Source organism: Apteryx mantelli, chromosome 4 (genome assembly GCF_036417845.1).
Source record: "Apteryx mantelli isolate bAptMan1 chromosome 4, bAptMan1.hap1, whole genome shotgun sequence".
In the NCBI taxonomy this organism is placed as follows: domain Eukaryota; kingdom Metazoa; phylum Chordata; class Aves; order Apterygiformes; family Apterygidae; genus Apteryx; species Apteryx mantelli.
In genome coordinates this window covers 78030836-78046495 of record NC_089981.1, presented here as the reverse complement: position 1 = coordinate 78046495, position 15660 = coordinate 78030836, and the positions used below count along the sequence as shown (strand labels likewise).

The following is a 15660-nucleotide window of genomic DNA, read 5'->3' as shown; positions in this document are numbered from 1 at the left end:
AGAAGGCTCCTGTTGCTACTAGAAACCAGATGGGGGGCGGGGGAGGGGGGAGGGAGAGAAACAGCAGAGAATCACAAATTGATACTTCTTCACATATTGGGTTACATTTCTTCTCACATCTGTGTGTTAGCTGGGGGGAGCAGGACTCCCCTCCCTGGTCCTGCCTGTCCATACCCACAGTGGAGCGAGCGCTTGCCCAAAGAGCCCCATCCTACAGCTAGCCATGCTCAGGAAGGCGTGAGCAGTATCAAAGGTAGGGACGTGAAGGGGACGGAGCCCCACATACATACTGTTGCAAGCAAACAGGAGCAAAGAGTGCGCAGACACTAAAAAAATGACTCTAGTGCAAGAAGTGACATGTGCAAAAGGACAGCCAAAGTACCCCTAGTGCAGCAATAACACAGAGGAAGAGACAAGGGACACAAAAGGGGAGTGGGAAAGGAAGGAGAGAGAAAGATGCTTCCCCCCGCCATCTAAAAGGAAAAGAGTTTCTGATCAAAATGGTGCCATCATCCCCCTGAATTCTGTGGTCTTGTTTCCAGCTGCTTTTCTCATACACCCTTTTATTCTGCTAATCCTCCTCCTACAAGAATTCCTTATTAGAGGCAAAAGAAAGGGACTCTCTCGGCTGACAGAAGGAAGGAGACAGGAGCAAACAACTGCATTGCTGATTTTCAGTCCCGCATCCTAGAACAGTGAATTCAGAGATGTAAAACAGGAACATTAATTTCAGGGAGGTGGGAGAACTCTGAAAAGAGAAACGCCTGAGAGCAGTGCCCCCCCCTCCTCACCATTTGATCAGATTAAACGATCCCTCTGAGTGGATCTCTCTGGAGAATTTCCCCCCCCTGCAACCCCAAATTGCTTCTTTATGACCCCACAAATATCATATAATATTTAGTGGACTCACTGACCCCCAAGGAGGGTCTGCAGCAGAAATGAGAGCTAAAGCCTATCGAAAGCAACAGGAATGCAGAGGCAGAGCTGTTGCTGCAACCTCAGTTCACCCCTATTACTGGGGTACTGCAGGAGCTCTGAGCACTTTGCATATTACGTGATGCAATACCCTGACAGAACAGGGTGAAATAAGGACAAAAGCGGCCTCAGTAATGTGCTTCACAGGGTTTGATCAATGCTGGAACCTGTGAGGAAGTCTGGATGTTACTGTACATCTCCCCCTCCTCTCCCTCTCCTTTCAGAAATGAAAAAGTCAAGACCCAGAACAAATCAATGTTATATAGAGAAAATAAGTAACATCGATCAGACACGTACATGCAAAATTCCTCCAAATTTCAAAACACAATGGTGACCGTACACAAACAATTAACCATAGCTTTTACGTTGGCTATAAAAATGAGCAGCTGCATCGCCGTCTCGCTGCCTTCGCTGAGCATTAGTGGAACAATTCTGCCACCTTGCGGCCATCGGACAGAAAAGGGAAGCCACGAAAAGCACCGAGTTTGGACAAGTGTCTCACAAAAGTGAGCTGCAACAGGAGGTAATGGAGAAGCAGGCAGAGATCAAAGCGAGGAGGTTTGAGCACTTTTTCTGGACAAAATTATGTATTAAGGAAACCAATACCTGTCTATTTAAACAGGTTTTCTGCCTTGGAAAAACTCCCCTTCCTCTTCTGAGCAGGACATGATGTGTTTGACAAGCAGCAGGAGCAGCCATGGAGAGCCAGGGCACAGCTGTGTTTGTACCCCTTGCTGCACCCATCCAGGCAGGCACGTGGTCTCGTAGCGGGTAACTTTCAGACTATTTCTAGGAACAGAGAGCACTAGGTACATGGGCACAAAGGCTACTTAAACTTTCAGCAACAGAGAGGCACAAGAGGATTTAGGCCTCAGCTGCTTTGAAGGAGCTCTTCTGCAGCAGATGAGGCGAAAGCCTGGATGCAACTACAAGGGAAAGAGAAGCCTGCCTTACCTGGAGAAGTTAACCCAAGTAGGGACAAGAACAACAGAATACCCTGCAGCAAGGGCAGGGAAGTTTGAGCCAAAGGACTGCACATTACCTCTCAAGCTTCCACCCCACAACCTCCTAGAAGCTTAAATTTTCCTTGTATATCACCTCCTGCCTGTGTACCTCTGACCCCAGGGTGTCATTTCATTAAACATCTCCTTTGGCAGCAGTGCCAGATTAAGCATCCCTCACCCCCAGCCACTTAGTCCCGTATCACCACCCGGGAGTGCAGTGTGATGAGAAATTTTGCAGCAGCACAAGTGCGAGCACCGGGCACTGCCCTACACCCTGCTACCCACCCCGCTTCCATGCTACCCTGCCGGACACTGGCACCAGCACCTGCGCAGGCGCACAGGGAAGCGGCTCAGAAAACTGATCTGTCTGAAAAACAGCCCTCTTCAGCTGCATCATCTCCCCAACCCAAACGGCAGGGAAGCCACGCAACCACTGAGGGTTGCTAGCTCACAGTAGAGACTCTCACGGATAGCTGCCACCAGAAGAGGCAACCCCAGAGCCTCCTTTTCCCATTCCAAGCCAGACGGGCTTTTCCCCTTCCCTTGCACTAGCTCTGGTACTTATTTGACTTCAGGGGACCACCCCAGAAAGTAGAATAGCAGACAACCACCACCACAGCCAAAGAGTTTTACACTGATCTTTATATAGTGTTATATCAGGTCAGCTCATGGCATCCCCTCACCAGGAGGTCAGAAGAGGTCTGAATGGCTGGGCCTGCACATCTAGTGTCAGTGAGCGATGAGACTGGCTCAGCCAAATGTGCAGCTCGTGCTGCATTACCCAGCACAGCACAACAGCAGGAACGAGCAGACAGGGCAGGAACAGGCTCGGCTGCATAAGCTAGCGCTGAGGAGGAAAGCGCTGGGCACTGGACCACACCTGGAGCCAGGAACCTGCAGCCTTAGAAAGCAATAAAATGGAGAGCCCCATTGCTGTGAAATTTATCTTCTTTTAAAAACCCTGACACCAACCAAAAGCTTCCTTTCTCAGCCAGTCCGGACCCAAACAGTGCACACTAACAAGCTAGCAAAGAAACATACTTTTTTTTTTTTTTTTTTTTTAAAAAGTACTTCTCTTTGCATGGCCTGCATCTAAGGGGAAGTCTAAAGCTGAAGCTCCGGTGATCCTTAAAGACCTGACTCATCCGCCTTTAGTTTTTGCTATATCAGCAAGAAGGTTGTACTGCAGAGATGGGTGTACTGACAAATCTAGCACAGTTTTTGTACCTTGTCAAAACTATCTTAAATTATTTACTAGGAAAGGCCTTTTGTACTATACATATGTTTCTTTAAAAGCTTTTGCCAATGTAGGCTCATTAGTAAAGCTGCACCCTCAGCTGACACCACCACGTCAGGAAAAGGCTCAACTGCTGTTTTCGGTATAGCTAGAGTATGGGACATGTGAGGGGAGATTACTGAGGATTATCATAAGCAAAGGCAGCTGAAACTCGCTTGCCTCTTTTGCTCTCTGCTGCTGCTGCCACGTTCTCCCTCAGAAAGGCCGGTAGCATGCCTGCCATAAGGACATACACGGAGGACTCTTTGGGAAGAAAGACTGCTTCCTACATGTGCAACACTTCAAACATCAGCCAGAATTTGCAGTTGTAGCATCAAATGCCAGTTTGAGTGGCACATCCTTCTGCATCCACAAGGCCCTGGTACCATGAGCCCAGATGTCTCCATATGTATCACGGGAGAGACAGGGATGAGGGAGATGATCTGGCAGGGCAGTAGCAATGAGCAGACAGTACCTCTGGGACCTAATGCAAAATAGACAGAGCCACATCAAACTACTTGAGGACCTGATCAGTGACCATACTGGATCTGAGCATGGCTGGATTAGTCAGCAGTGCAAATTTGACCTTAAATCAGGCAAAGGCACTTGACTATGTTTTATGTAATTAGCTAGAGCACTTGATATTGGGCCTGGAGCCCATCTAAGAACACAAAACCAGCACACAGTAGCTACTGGCAGGGAGGAAATATTCTATCCCACATATGACCTTCCAGTACAAGAAGTTAACAGACAGAATAAATGAATAGAGTACAAGCTGGAAAAAACAAAGTGAGTTTATAGCAGAACAGTTCTTTGCATTATTCAGCACAGTGTTTTTAATTCAGTACTAGGAATCCTAAAGACAGATTTGTTCTGTTGTCAAACCATGGGTTGCATTAACTCTACAGTGACCCTATAGCCTTGGATTATATACTTCAATTACAGGCAGCAACATGCCCAAGCAATGCAAGCAGCAACATTATCAATACACTTGTCACAATGGATAGATTATTTTTTATATATATATAAAAAAGGAAAATAAATATATATATATATTTAGTCAGGTGGTTCAATGAAGGAGACAATAACATAGATTAGAAGAAGCCTCCCTTGTGCAGGTTTTATTATGGAAGTTATTTTTTGCACATCTGGAATGCGCCTGATCCAGTGCATTATTTCCAAAACCCACAGGATTTCACTAATTTGAAAAAGTTAAGTTTGACACACACTGCTGAGAGAGTCACTATGTGAAGCCACAGATTCCACTATTATCAGTCTCGTACAAGGTTTCTGTCCTCTGCCTACAAACATTCTCATGTCATCCTGGCTTCATCCACATAGCTCACTGTACACACAGAAGTTCTCAGTCTACAAAAAGTCGGGCATTACTGTTTTGTATTGTGCCAAAGAATAAGAAGTTATGCAAACGGAGTTTTTGGAACAAGCAAACAAGGTACCTAGCAAAATAAGCAAAATAACTTTAAAAAAAAAATTCCACCAAGACATCCACTCCAAGTTAGTACATACCATTGTAAAGCTTGGTCAAGCTAGCTGCTGCCAGCCAGCCTCAGAAGCCACCAACGGATATCCCAAGTCAGAGCCCCCTAAGAGGGCGAAATCTTCCCCAAGGTCTGCTCTCCACCCTCAGACAGATTTTGAAACCTCTAGTCTAAAAACAAAGCTATTAGATTCCCTGTTGTACTAGGAATGCAAACTAATAAAAGCACCATATCACATCCAGGCTTCCTAAACACCATGGGTAATTTCACGATGCGGGGCGTTTGTGCAGCGTGAGGGCACACACGCAGAAGGGGTATGTGGGAGCAGAACAGACATCAGGTTAAATTACAGCTCGTTATTATTGCTACCGATAATAAAGCCCGTCACAAGAGAGCAGAAGCCATGCTGACCCCCTTTATAATGGATACAAAAGCAAGAGAAATGAACAATTTGTCCCCTGGCTACCTCCTTGAGGAATGTCACTTAGGCAAAAAGGAGGTATCAGCCAAAGCAGTGGATAGCGAAAGCAAAGGGACAAGTCAGAGTCACACCGAGGAGCTGCCCATGGCTATGGCTGCTGGAAAGCAGTGGATGTGACAAGAGCAGCACATCGCAGGCTGCTGCATGCAGACCAGGTCTCCAGGTGTAATTGCCTAGTTCCAGCTCCAGAGCAGCTGGAACAGGAGAACCCAGTATTTTCGAGTGGTGAGTGGTCTATTCACAAAAGCACCACTTACTATTTTAGTTATTTTTTGCAGCCTGTCCCCTCACTTCCAAGCCCAGCTACATGAAGGAAAAGGGTCTGGAGATGATAATAGTTCTCAGCAACCCAATTAAGTGGTCAAAGAGTTGAACAAAACCTATTCCCTGCAAAATTAGATGAAGAACAACGGGGACCAAGTGAAGGCGGCTTGATGTTGGAGAGAAACTAGTTTAATCCTTCAGTCATATTTTCTGAAGTTTTACTGAGAAGCTTTTGCTCCTTCTACATCCACAGTTAAAAATCCATTTGCAGATGATGTTTGGGGCCAGGCCCTTCCGAGAATCCACGGGCTGTTCCACAACCACTACTCATTGCACTATTGCACCTGCCTGTTAAGAATCAAAAGTTATGTCTCTCAAATTTTCTTGGAAAGACCCCATTTTCACATCAGTTGGATGTGAACAAGTTAGAGGGAAGCAGAACAATAGAGACAAAACAAACTTTTCCAATGAAAAAGAGTACTACCTAATCTAGAGGGAATGGCTTATCTCTTGAAAGCAGCTGTGGCTCTGACCCCCAGCTGTCTGCCCCAATCTCTTTAAAGTTCCTGCTCCTGCTTGCTGTAGGAACTGTTCAGCTGCTTGATTAAGCAGCTGCTTAATCACTTAATATGGCAGGTCATGAACTAAGGCAAGGCAAACAAGTGCCTACTGCCAGTTAAAATGTAGAGGCTCATGAAATTCCTTGTACTTCACCCCACACAACATGAGCATGAGCAATAAGCAAGAGGCTTAGATGAAGAGCACTAGTCTCTACTAGAGATCAGAAGCTACCTTTGGACAAACCCATATGGATTTCCCTACTGTAGACAGGCCTTCAGGAGACATTAACACAACTCATTCATTCATGCACTACCTCCTACAGGTCTGAAACCCAGAAGATGTAAGGACATGTTTCTGCCTCCTCCAGGAATTCATCACAGCAAGACAGCAAACTTACATAGCCAGATCTTGGACAACATATTCTTTATAGTAGCCTCTAAACCAAAGGATTAGTATTATATTGACAGACATTAAGGTATTTAAAAAAAAAAAAAAAAAAAAAACACAAGATGAAGTCAGTAAGAAAAAGCCAAGCTACAGATCTACACATAGCTCTCACTGAAACATGGGTTACATACAGGCCCTCTCTTCAGGGCTGATCCAGAGAAGCTGAGCAGAAAAAGCTACTCTAAACCAACATCATTAGCTAGATCCCTGAGTATCAGAGGTAGGTGGTCACTGCTTTTAGCCAGGATATAGAAGCCCAGTCCTTACTGAGAAGTTACTAGATATTATTACTGATCCTTGCAGTGCTGCAGAATTCACTACTACCCTACAACAATACAAATCTACATATAAAAAGCACATGTTTTGAAAATAACTTGAATGGGGAGTGGAAAAAAAAATAAGAGGAGAGGAAAAATAATTAGTGGGAGTGGTTCCTAATTAGAGCAAATAATGCTAGAGCAAATGCATCATGGTGAGGGAAGCTCTGGCATACGTCCTTGAGAAAGTCCAGCTGCTCTGCCTCCTGCACCAGCACCTCTGTAAAGCTCATATTAAGCAGCAGCATGAACTCATCACAGTGAACAGTTATGGTCATGACATCCTTGAGCACTACCCTGGAGGAGCTCCTCCCTGCCTGTGCACAGTCCCCACTGCACCCCTATGAATGTTCACTGTTAGAGCATTTGCTGACTAATTTGCTTTAGCAGAAAAAAATAAAGTTATCCTCCAGTTCCCAGGTTCTTCTTGCTCTCCCCTTACAGTTACAGTAAGACATGAAGTCTCAGGAAGAAGAAGACCTTGTCCTCCAAAATGCTCAGGGCCAGCCATTCCTACCAAGACTAGCTAGACTGGAGCACGCTCAGCCTGTCCCAGGGCTGGGCCCAAACAGCGTTATGTGGCTGCAGCCTGCTGCTTCTCATCATACTGGTCCTACAACTTACACAGAGCCTATCAGGCTAGCTAGGACCGCTCCCAAATGTGTTTCAGATCAAGGCTTGCTGCCAGGGTAACTCTTAACACTGCTATCATCACTCCATTACATCCACGTCATCCTGTCTCCAAAACTTCTCTTACGGGGGGGGCTTCTTCCTAGTGCCAGCACTAGCTCAATCCCTGCAGTAGCAACAGTAGTGGCAGCTGGCGTTTTTAAACTGGGTCATCTCGACAGGTTCGGAGAAGGCCTGTTTCACACTGCAGTAAAAAGGAGGAACAAACAGGTGGCAGGAGAGAACAAGGCACATGAAGGAGCTGCTGACTGCTCCCCCTCCCAGCACAGCAGCAAAAATTCCTCCAGGAGAACACGGCTACCTTAGATAAGACATCCTCTTCCTGGCTACTCTCCAAAACACACTCTTCTAACTTTTTTTTTCCATGTCCACTGTGCCTGGGGTGGAATCCATTCCAAACAAGCACACCAGTTCTCTCCAACTCAATTGCTTTCCTGGCTCCAGTACAAATCACTGCTGTGAAAGGGTTAAAGCCTCATGTTAATTTAAATATGCATTCAGGATCCAGAAATATCAACCTGCAGTAATAATGATGAAAGAGCTGCTCTGAGATTTCCACACAGTGTTGCAACAGCAACTCGCACAGCAGCTGACAAAGGGGAAACTGCAGCTAAGTTTGAGGCAACTCAGCCATTTCTGGGATACACCCTTAGCCTTCAAAGCCTAGTATCTTCCTTTTGCTGCTTGCCATATTGCCATGACAAGCATCGCACAGTTGCCCCAGCTAAAAAAAAAAAAATGCATCCCTTCATCTTTTGAGTCTTTTCTGAAGTGCAGCAGCCCCAGCAGCTGGTAGAATTGGCTATGACTGCAATATTATTTCTACAGCTAAATTCAAACAGAATCTTAAATTAAACATCAGTTATCTCATTTTTGGATTCAGGGAGTTGTATTCTTTAGTTACTGTATTTGCATCCAAGCTTCACAGCTGCCAGGTTCACTGCATAGTATGAAATTTGGATTAGGGATAAACATAAACCCAATTTTACTTTTCCATTAATCCTTTCTGCTGTCACTGGGACAAATAAACTGATATTTTTAGGGGAGGAGAGCATACGAACAGCACAGTCATAAGGGTTTGGGGGTTGGGTTTTTTTGCTATCTTCACTTTACCAACAAAAGGTAAGCATCCAGCTGTGGGTAGGAACTATAATCCCTGAAGTCCACCCCAGAAGCCCTCAAAGCCTTGGATCCACCTGGCAGCTATTTCTAAGGATAACATTTTTTTCCTCAAAACAAAATAATTAGAAAAAAAATAAAGCTTCAGACAAAAAACAAGCAGAAAAAACAAATCAAGAAAAGCATGTTACATACACACCGTCTTTCAAGTCCTTCCACAGCACACAGCCAGCCACAAAAAAAAAGAAGTACGAGCTCAGCTAAGAGTTCAAGCATACTTTCCTCTCTGGTGGCAAAGGCAGTCCAAGCTCTCACTCTCCCATGCCCGAGCTGCAGCAGCTGCACTCTCACCGCACGCCAACACAACCTTTCAGGGACTTAGGTTATAAAGACAACCACAGGGTCTTTCCCCCAGGGGCTGGGGGGCAGAAGGGAGAACAAACATAAAACCACAACTCCAGCCATTTCAAGAATCCTATTTACAGCATGTTGGACGAGAGGAAGGGCTTAAACCAGCTTTGCTGATGGTGAACATGCAAACTACATTCTCTCTCTTTCTCTCCCTCCCTCCCTCCGTGCCAGGGCAGAGGCGGGGGGATTTCTTGGGTATCTCTGAAGGGTTAATTCCTTCCATTTCAAATACATTCTGTTAAACAGAATCTTAATATTAAAAAAAAAAGAGAGAGAGATTAAGATCAACATCTGCCTCAGTCTAGTCCCTCCTATGTGTGGTTTTCCATTCACATTTATTTATTGTTAGGGTATCCTGCGCCCCGATGGAAGTGAGAATCGATGATAGTTTATGGAGTCACACATCCATGCAGAATTCACAGACCAAAATCAGTGAGCCCAGAAGGAAAGGACACATCCAAGCAGAAGCCCTTCTTACAGAAATTATGGCTCACCTACAAACTGAAAACAGAGAAACCAGCCACAAAGTGCTAGCAGACATGCTCAGCAACCTGAGAAGATAAATATTTTCCCATCCTCTAATCTGTCAGACATTTTAGGTCAGAAAATTCAGGCAAAGGTGATTTTCAAGCTCTTAACTACCCAGCTTCACCCCCTTGAAAGAGAAATGGCAGAATAATCTCAGCTTGTTCTGTGCAAAGATTAGCCCTGAACTAGGTGGAGACAGACTCTGGTCAGCTAAAGGCAACCTCTCGTCAGAAGTTTTAGTGATTCACCTCTCCTGTCCGACAGAGGAGACATTCCAAAATTATTTCTTCCACCCATGAGAAGGCAGTTGACACACTAATGACCAGGATCTGCTTACCGATTTTGTTGGGACAGCTTTGCTGGGAAGCTTTGGGCTTCCCAAGTGTCAACTCTTCGCTTCTTAGGGTGGAGAAGTGCTACCCTGTTCCTCCTCCTCCCTAACTGTTACCAAAGCCTGTGGCACAGTTAACTCTAAACCTTGCCCGCACAAACACCACATGGTTAATATTCTTCGTAACCATAGCAACCAACACTTCTTTCTCTATCAGAGCCCCAGCTGGCACAGTGCTGCTTTCCCAGGATGAGTTTGCGCAGCAAATTTAAGGACCCCTCCCTTTCTCCCCAGCCATGGGGTTTGGCTAAGCAGAGCACAAGGCTGCTGGAGCACTCACTGCTTCACATAACTTCGGCATTCCTCTATCCCCAAATCCCCTGGGCACTTCTACCCCTGCCAAGGGCAAAAGGGCAGATGTCTAGTTTCTCCCCAAATGCACTAAGACAGGCACTATGTAAAGCAAGGAGACAGTTGCAGTCTCACAGGAAGAGATGCCACAAGGGAATGGAGGGATTGGTGGGTGTCCAAAGTTGGCACGCTGATCAACCATCACATCAGACAGATGCAGCAGGGCATGACCAGAGGACCCAGCTGTAATCAAGGTCCCACAGGTATTAGGGGCAGCACCTGCCTCTTCAGCGACACCCCATAAGTGGGGGATCCACTGGAGATACCCACTAAGAAATCCATATATCTTGATAACAGTAAGAAACCAAAGTTTTCATATAGTGGCACGTGTATTCTGGCAGCAACAGCACAGGCAGATAAACGACTTTCAAAAACAGAGCTTATCACTAGCAAAACAATACATCTTTCTCCTCTTGCAGTTCACCTTTGAACTACAGATGCACAAAAGCAATCACCACATCCTATTCTCCCGCCTGGTTTCTAGCCCCTATTCCTGGGCAGCTGCAGCATGCCAGCACTTGCTTATTTCTAAACCAACCCAATGTCATTTTTATGGTTCCACCCATTGGAGTACTTGGCACAGAGATAGACACTGCTGTTTTATAAATAGCTTCGTGCTGGCCCAGCTCTGTCCTGTGCAGGATTTCCACAGAATGGTTACAATGCATTTTTCAATATTCCCCCCCCTCCCCACTCAGTTTCCACTTGCCACTCGAAGAGAGTGGATGCCTCTCCTCTGCCTAGCTGGTTTCTGCTACACAGCATCAACCTTGCCCAGGGCCTGGCTCGCCTTCTTTCGTCTCCTTCCCCACCATCCCTGACAGCTTCCCAGCGTAGCCACGACAGCTGCTTTCAGCCGCTCCAGTTCTGCACAGAACCACTCAGAAGTCCCATCAGGAAAGCAAGCTCTTTGCAAGAGGTGCAACACCAGCCACAGCACACAGGCCTAACGGAGCACAGCTGGAAGAGGAGCACAGTTATTTCAAGTCCAAACATTCAGTGATATTGCACAATGACTTTTCTTTCTTTCTTTCCTCTTAAACAGAGGCAATACAAACTTCTGGCTTTGGGCTACCTTCGCAAACTCACTGATGGTGGCAACTACTATGCAAGTGACCCCTCCTGCCAAACCTTTGCCTTTGAGATGTGGAACACGCTGGCAGCTTTCAACTTTGGCATTAATATGGGCAAGGGAGGAAGTGGTTTGTACCCAGGATTAATGATTAACAAGGCACAAGATTGGGGGGGGGGGGGGGGGAGTAGTGATCAATGTGGCAACAGGTACTTTTCTTTTTTCACGCTCTCTCTACATATCCATGCCATCTCACGGCACCCAGACAATAGGTTTCTCCAACATGATTAAAACACTGCTCCAGCTTATACGGCACATGGGACCTAAACAAGTTTTAACTGATTGTATGAGCCTGGATCATCAGGTATACAGATATCCACCAGGTCTTGGCTGATACACTGGTCTTTCCAGGAATCAGCTTACAGAGGACCTTCCCACCGTCGCTGCTGGTTTGGCCAGCCCTCTGCTGAACACACCACAGTTTGCACTGCTCTCTGAGCACTATCGGAGACCTGCTCACAGGTTTTAGCAGCACAGGTTCACCTTTAACAGAGGTGGCCACTGGAATCTATTCTGCTCACCACATGTTAACATGTGCTGCGCTAACTTCTGTCTTCACATTGAGGCCCAGCCACAGGAACAGAAAAAATCCTGCAACTTTAAAAGAGTTTACCACAAGAACAGACACAGGATGAATTAAAGGCTTTGGAGTGCAAATGAAAGCAACTAGACACAGGTACCAACATGCAGCTGAATGGAAAGATTTACTCACCCACACTTCAGCCTGCACAGCAGCAATATTAAAAGTGGATGTGCTAGCTAGGATCCACAGCATTTATAGCCCAAGGGTCTACACCAGCCTCCTGGAGACCAAAGGCCCTTCCACTTGCCACTTCACATGGCCAATGATTACCCTCACCAAGTGTAAAACATCACAAAAAAAATCAATAGTTTAAAAAGACATGAACAAATAGGGAATCCATCACTTTCCTGGATAACTTCCAACAGTCAATCACCAAAAAACAATAACAACAAAAAAAAAACCCACACACTCAGGCATTTTATTTCAGTTCACATGGACTTTTCTTGCAGCCATTTATTTGTATTACACAGGTCTCCTTTATTATGTCAAAATTTCCTTTGGAAAAAGTAATTGTTAGTAGTCCCATTTCAGCCTCTTTTCAGTAAGCTAAACAGATGGAGTTTGCTTAGTCTTCAGTTTCCAAAACATTTCAGTAGCTCTCTTCTCTATCCTTCTCTCAGTATTTCAATTTTTCCTTTGCAACACTGATGCCGCTATTCTAACGTTCTGTTTCCTAAATGCTGGCTTCAGAGGTAGCAGACTGCTCCACTGACTGCCGCACCCTCTTTACACCCCCATCACCCTTTGGTCCAAGCATGACATTGGGAAGCCTTGTGGAGTTACCTGCCCGTTGTGCCCCTAAAAATCCCTCTCCAAGCTACTTCTTTCCAAACACCATCCTTGATGCAGAAGATAAGGCCGGAGCTTTCTGAACTGAGATTTATAACTCTGCATTTAATGCAATTAAGAACCTATTTTGTTGGCATCAGTCCAAATTAAGACCCAAAGCACTCTACAAGACTACCATATTCACTTTATTTACCACCTTGTCAACCTATGGCTCATCCTTAATTTCTCTCAACAGCAGTTGTATATCCATTCCATAACACTGATGGAAGTGTTGAACATCATCAGTCTTACTGCACATCCCCATGGACCCCATTTAATTAGGATTCACCATCTACAATGCCAAGACTTATCAGTGAACTCCAAAACAGCCGAAGATACTTCCTGTCCCCTGATGTTCCTTCCTCATAAATCATGGAACAGATTAGGGAACTCGGCTCATAATACATTTAAGAGGTGCTCTACAGACATTGCAGAACTCTGGAATTTTGGGGGACAATCATGTCTTTTGAGAGGAAGGGGGATTGAGTCAGACTGTCATGCAGCAGGAAATCAATGTCTACCTACTGACTGAACACCTTAGCTATGAGGTTATTTCTACCAATCAATCCATTTGTAGTCTCAAAAAGAAAAAAGCAGCCTTCTTCAGCAGGATTTTTCTCATATTTCATTTTTTAACTAATGCCAGGTAGAGACAGGAATAACTGAAATCTCTTGCAGTATCACTTTATGTCAGTACTTGACAAAAGGATGACCCATCGGCCTATGGTTACGCTGTTATCTCACTCCCCATGCAGCTGCCCTCTCCCACACTTTTGGGGTTTTCTTACCATTCCATGCAGCTGCCCTCTCCCACACTTTTGGGGTTTTCTTACCATTCCAAGATCTCCTGAACCACCCCTTCCAATACTCCTTTGATGTTTATTACTAGTAGATGCTGAATATGGCAACCACATCCCTCTATTCCTATTAAGTGCCTGGGAGATATTTTGCATGGCACAAGAGCATCATCCTTCTCCTCTCCCCTAAACACTGTATGAAATATTTATCCAACATTTTCCGCATCTTTTGTGGATGGTGAAATAGTTGATGGGCCTACACTTTTGTGGGGTTTTTTTTGGTTTTAGTGTTTTTTTTGTTTGGTTTGGGGGGTTTTTTGAGTCTTACAATAAAAAAACACAACACTTCTTTGCCCTCTCATATTCATGGACTTTTCCCCAACATTTTTGCCGTACTAGCATTCTACAAGTCAATTGCTATCTAGTTTTTTTTAATCAATCTGTCATATTACATTATTAACTGTAATCTTTTAGATTTGTGACATCATCTTAGCAGGCCATTATATCCTTTTTATGTTCTGTAATATCCTTGTATCCTTTTGTGCCAGTGGCTACAAAATATTCAGTCACAGGCTATTTTACTGAATTCCGTACACTGTCACTCCTTTTCCCCCTCCATTCTCTCTTTCCTTTCCAAGAAACCCGCTTATCAGGCAAAAATTTAAAGTTTGAAAGCACAACTAAGATCCAAAAGACTACGACTTGAGAAGCAGCTACAAGAATCCTCTGCTGTGTCACAGACTACCCATATAGTTCTTTCTTTTGGTAGAGGTGACAGTTTCTTGCTCTTACCTACTTCTCTAAACCTCTGAAGAGGAGTAACTGTCAAATGTATCCCTCTCCTCAGTCTTATTTGGTTAAGCATACAATAGCCAGCAGGGAGCAGAAGTGACACCACTGGTATGAGATACTCTGTAAATCACAGTACCATCACCCTTTTACAATTTAAGGGGCACCTTCCTCAGTGAAACAAATGCTCCAGCACAGAGCCCAACCCTTTCATGACAGTTTATACACAATCTCTGCTGCCTTAATTAACAAAGGCCACTACATCCTCACACCTGTGTTGTGATGCATCTTATCCCTAGGGTCCAGGGGAAAACCACGTGTCAACTTGATGGGGCCACCACGGACAACTGTGGAGGAGAGGGATATAAAATTCTTGATCTTAGTCCCAGGATCAGGGGGCAGAGCACAAAGTCAAAAACAACTTTCAACTCCCTCTCCCCGAAAGCACTTAGGTTTAGTTACTGCATTCAAACAGCAGTCCTTTAATCAAGGAGTCCTGCTTATTCATGAGGGGATCTGTAGCTAGACAAACCTTTCAAACACTAGTTCTGCCATCTGGCAACAGCACTGAGACTTGTTCCCAGACACGCACAGAGCCGGTAATTGCCCTCACGTGGAATTCCACAGCACTGCAATTGTTTTAGCATTTAAATCTCCATGAGCTCCAGATGTGCATTTTGTATCTTTGTGGGGGGAAAAAGGTACCACAAGTTGCCACAGATTTTCCTCCCTCCCTCCAAATACTTTTCATTTTGCTCTCAGCAGTTACTTCAGTCTTCTTCTACAGCAGGTGAACATGGAGGTCTGCAGATAAGGATAAGTATCTTAAAGAATCCATACCAAGGAAGCAAAAGCATTGCATTTCTCCCCTGCTTTCCTCATTTCCCTGGATTTGGCATTCTGAGCAGGTGCCCAGCTGGGAACACAGGTATTCTGGGGGATTGCTTTGTTGGCTTTTCTTTTTTTCCAACTCAAATTAATTTCAAAGCACGATGAAAAGGTCATAGAGGTAACCTCTGCTAAAAGTGGCACCTTCAAATTCTTCAAATGATACATTTAAGAGAAGGGGTGTGGGGGGAGTGGAGGGGAAACAGAACTTAGAGACTTACATTTTGCTTCAGACAGATTCTGATTAGGTGACCAGACCAGCATGCCGAGATTCTCTCTCTCCTGACTTCGCCTTCCAAGTTTGGCTGAAGAGAAAACAGATACAGACC

General features: G+C 45.0%; 1 protein-coding gene across 4 annotated transcripts in view; it reads right to left on the bottom strand.

Annotated features, from left to right (window-relative positions):
* Window positions 1-15660, bottom strand: part of RCOR1 (REST corepressor 1) — a 90018-nt gene that overhangs the window by 29060 nt on the left and 45298 nt on the right. For all 4 annotated transcript variants that reach the window (XM_067295003.1, XM_067295004.1, XM_013940774.2 and 1 more), the window contains one exon: window positions 15553-15636. In XM_067295003.1, the coding sequence (XP_067151104.1) occupies window positions 15553-15636 (84 nt within the window). The remainder of the gene's footprint in view (window positions 1-15552; window positions 15637-15660) is intronic.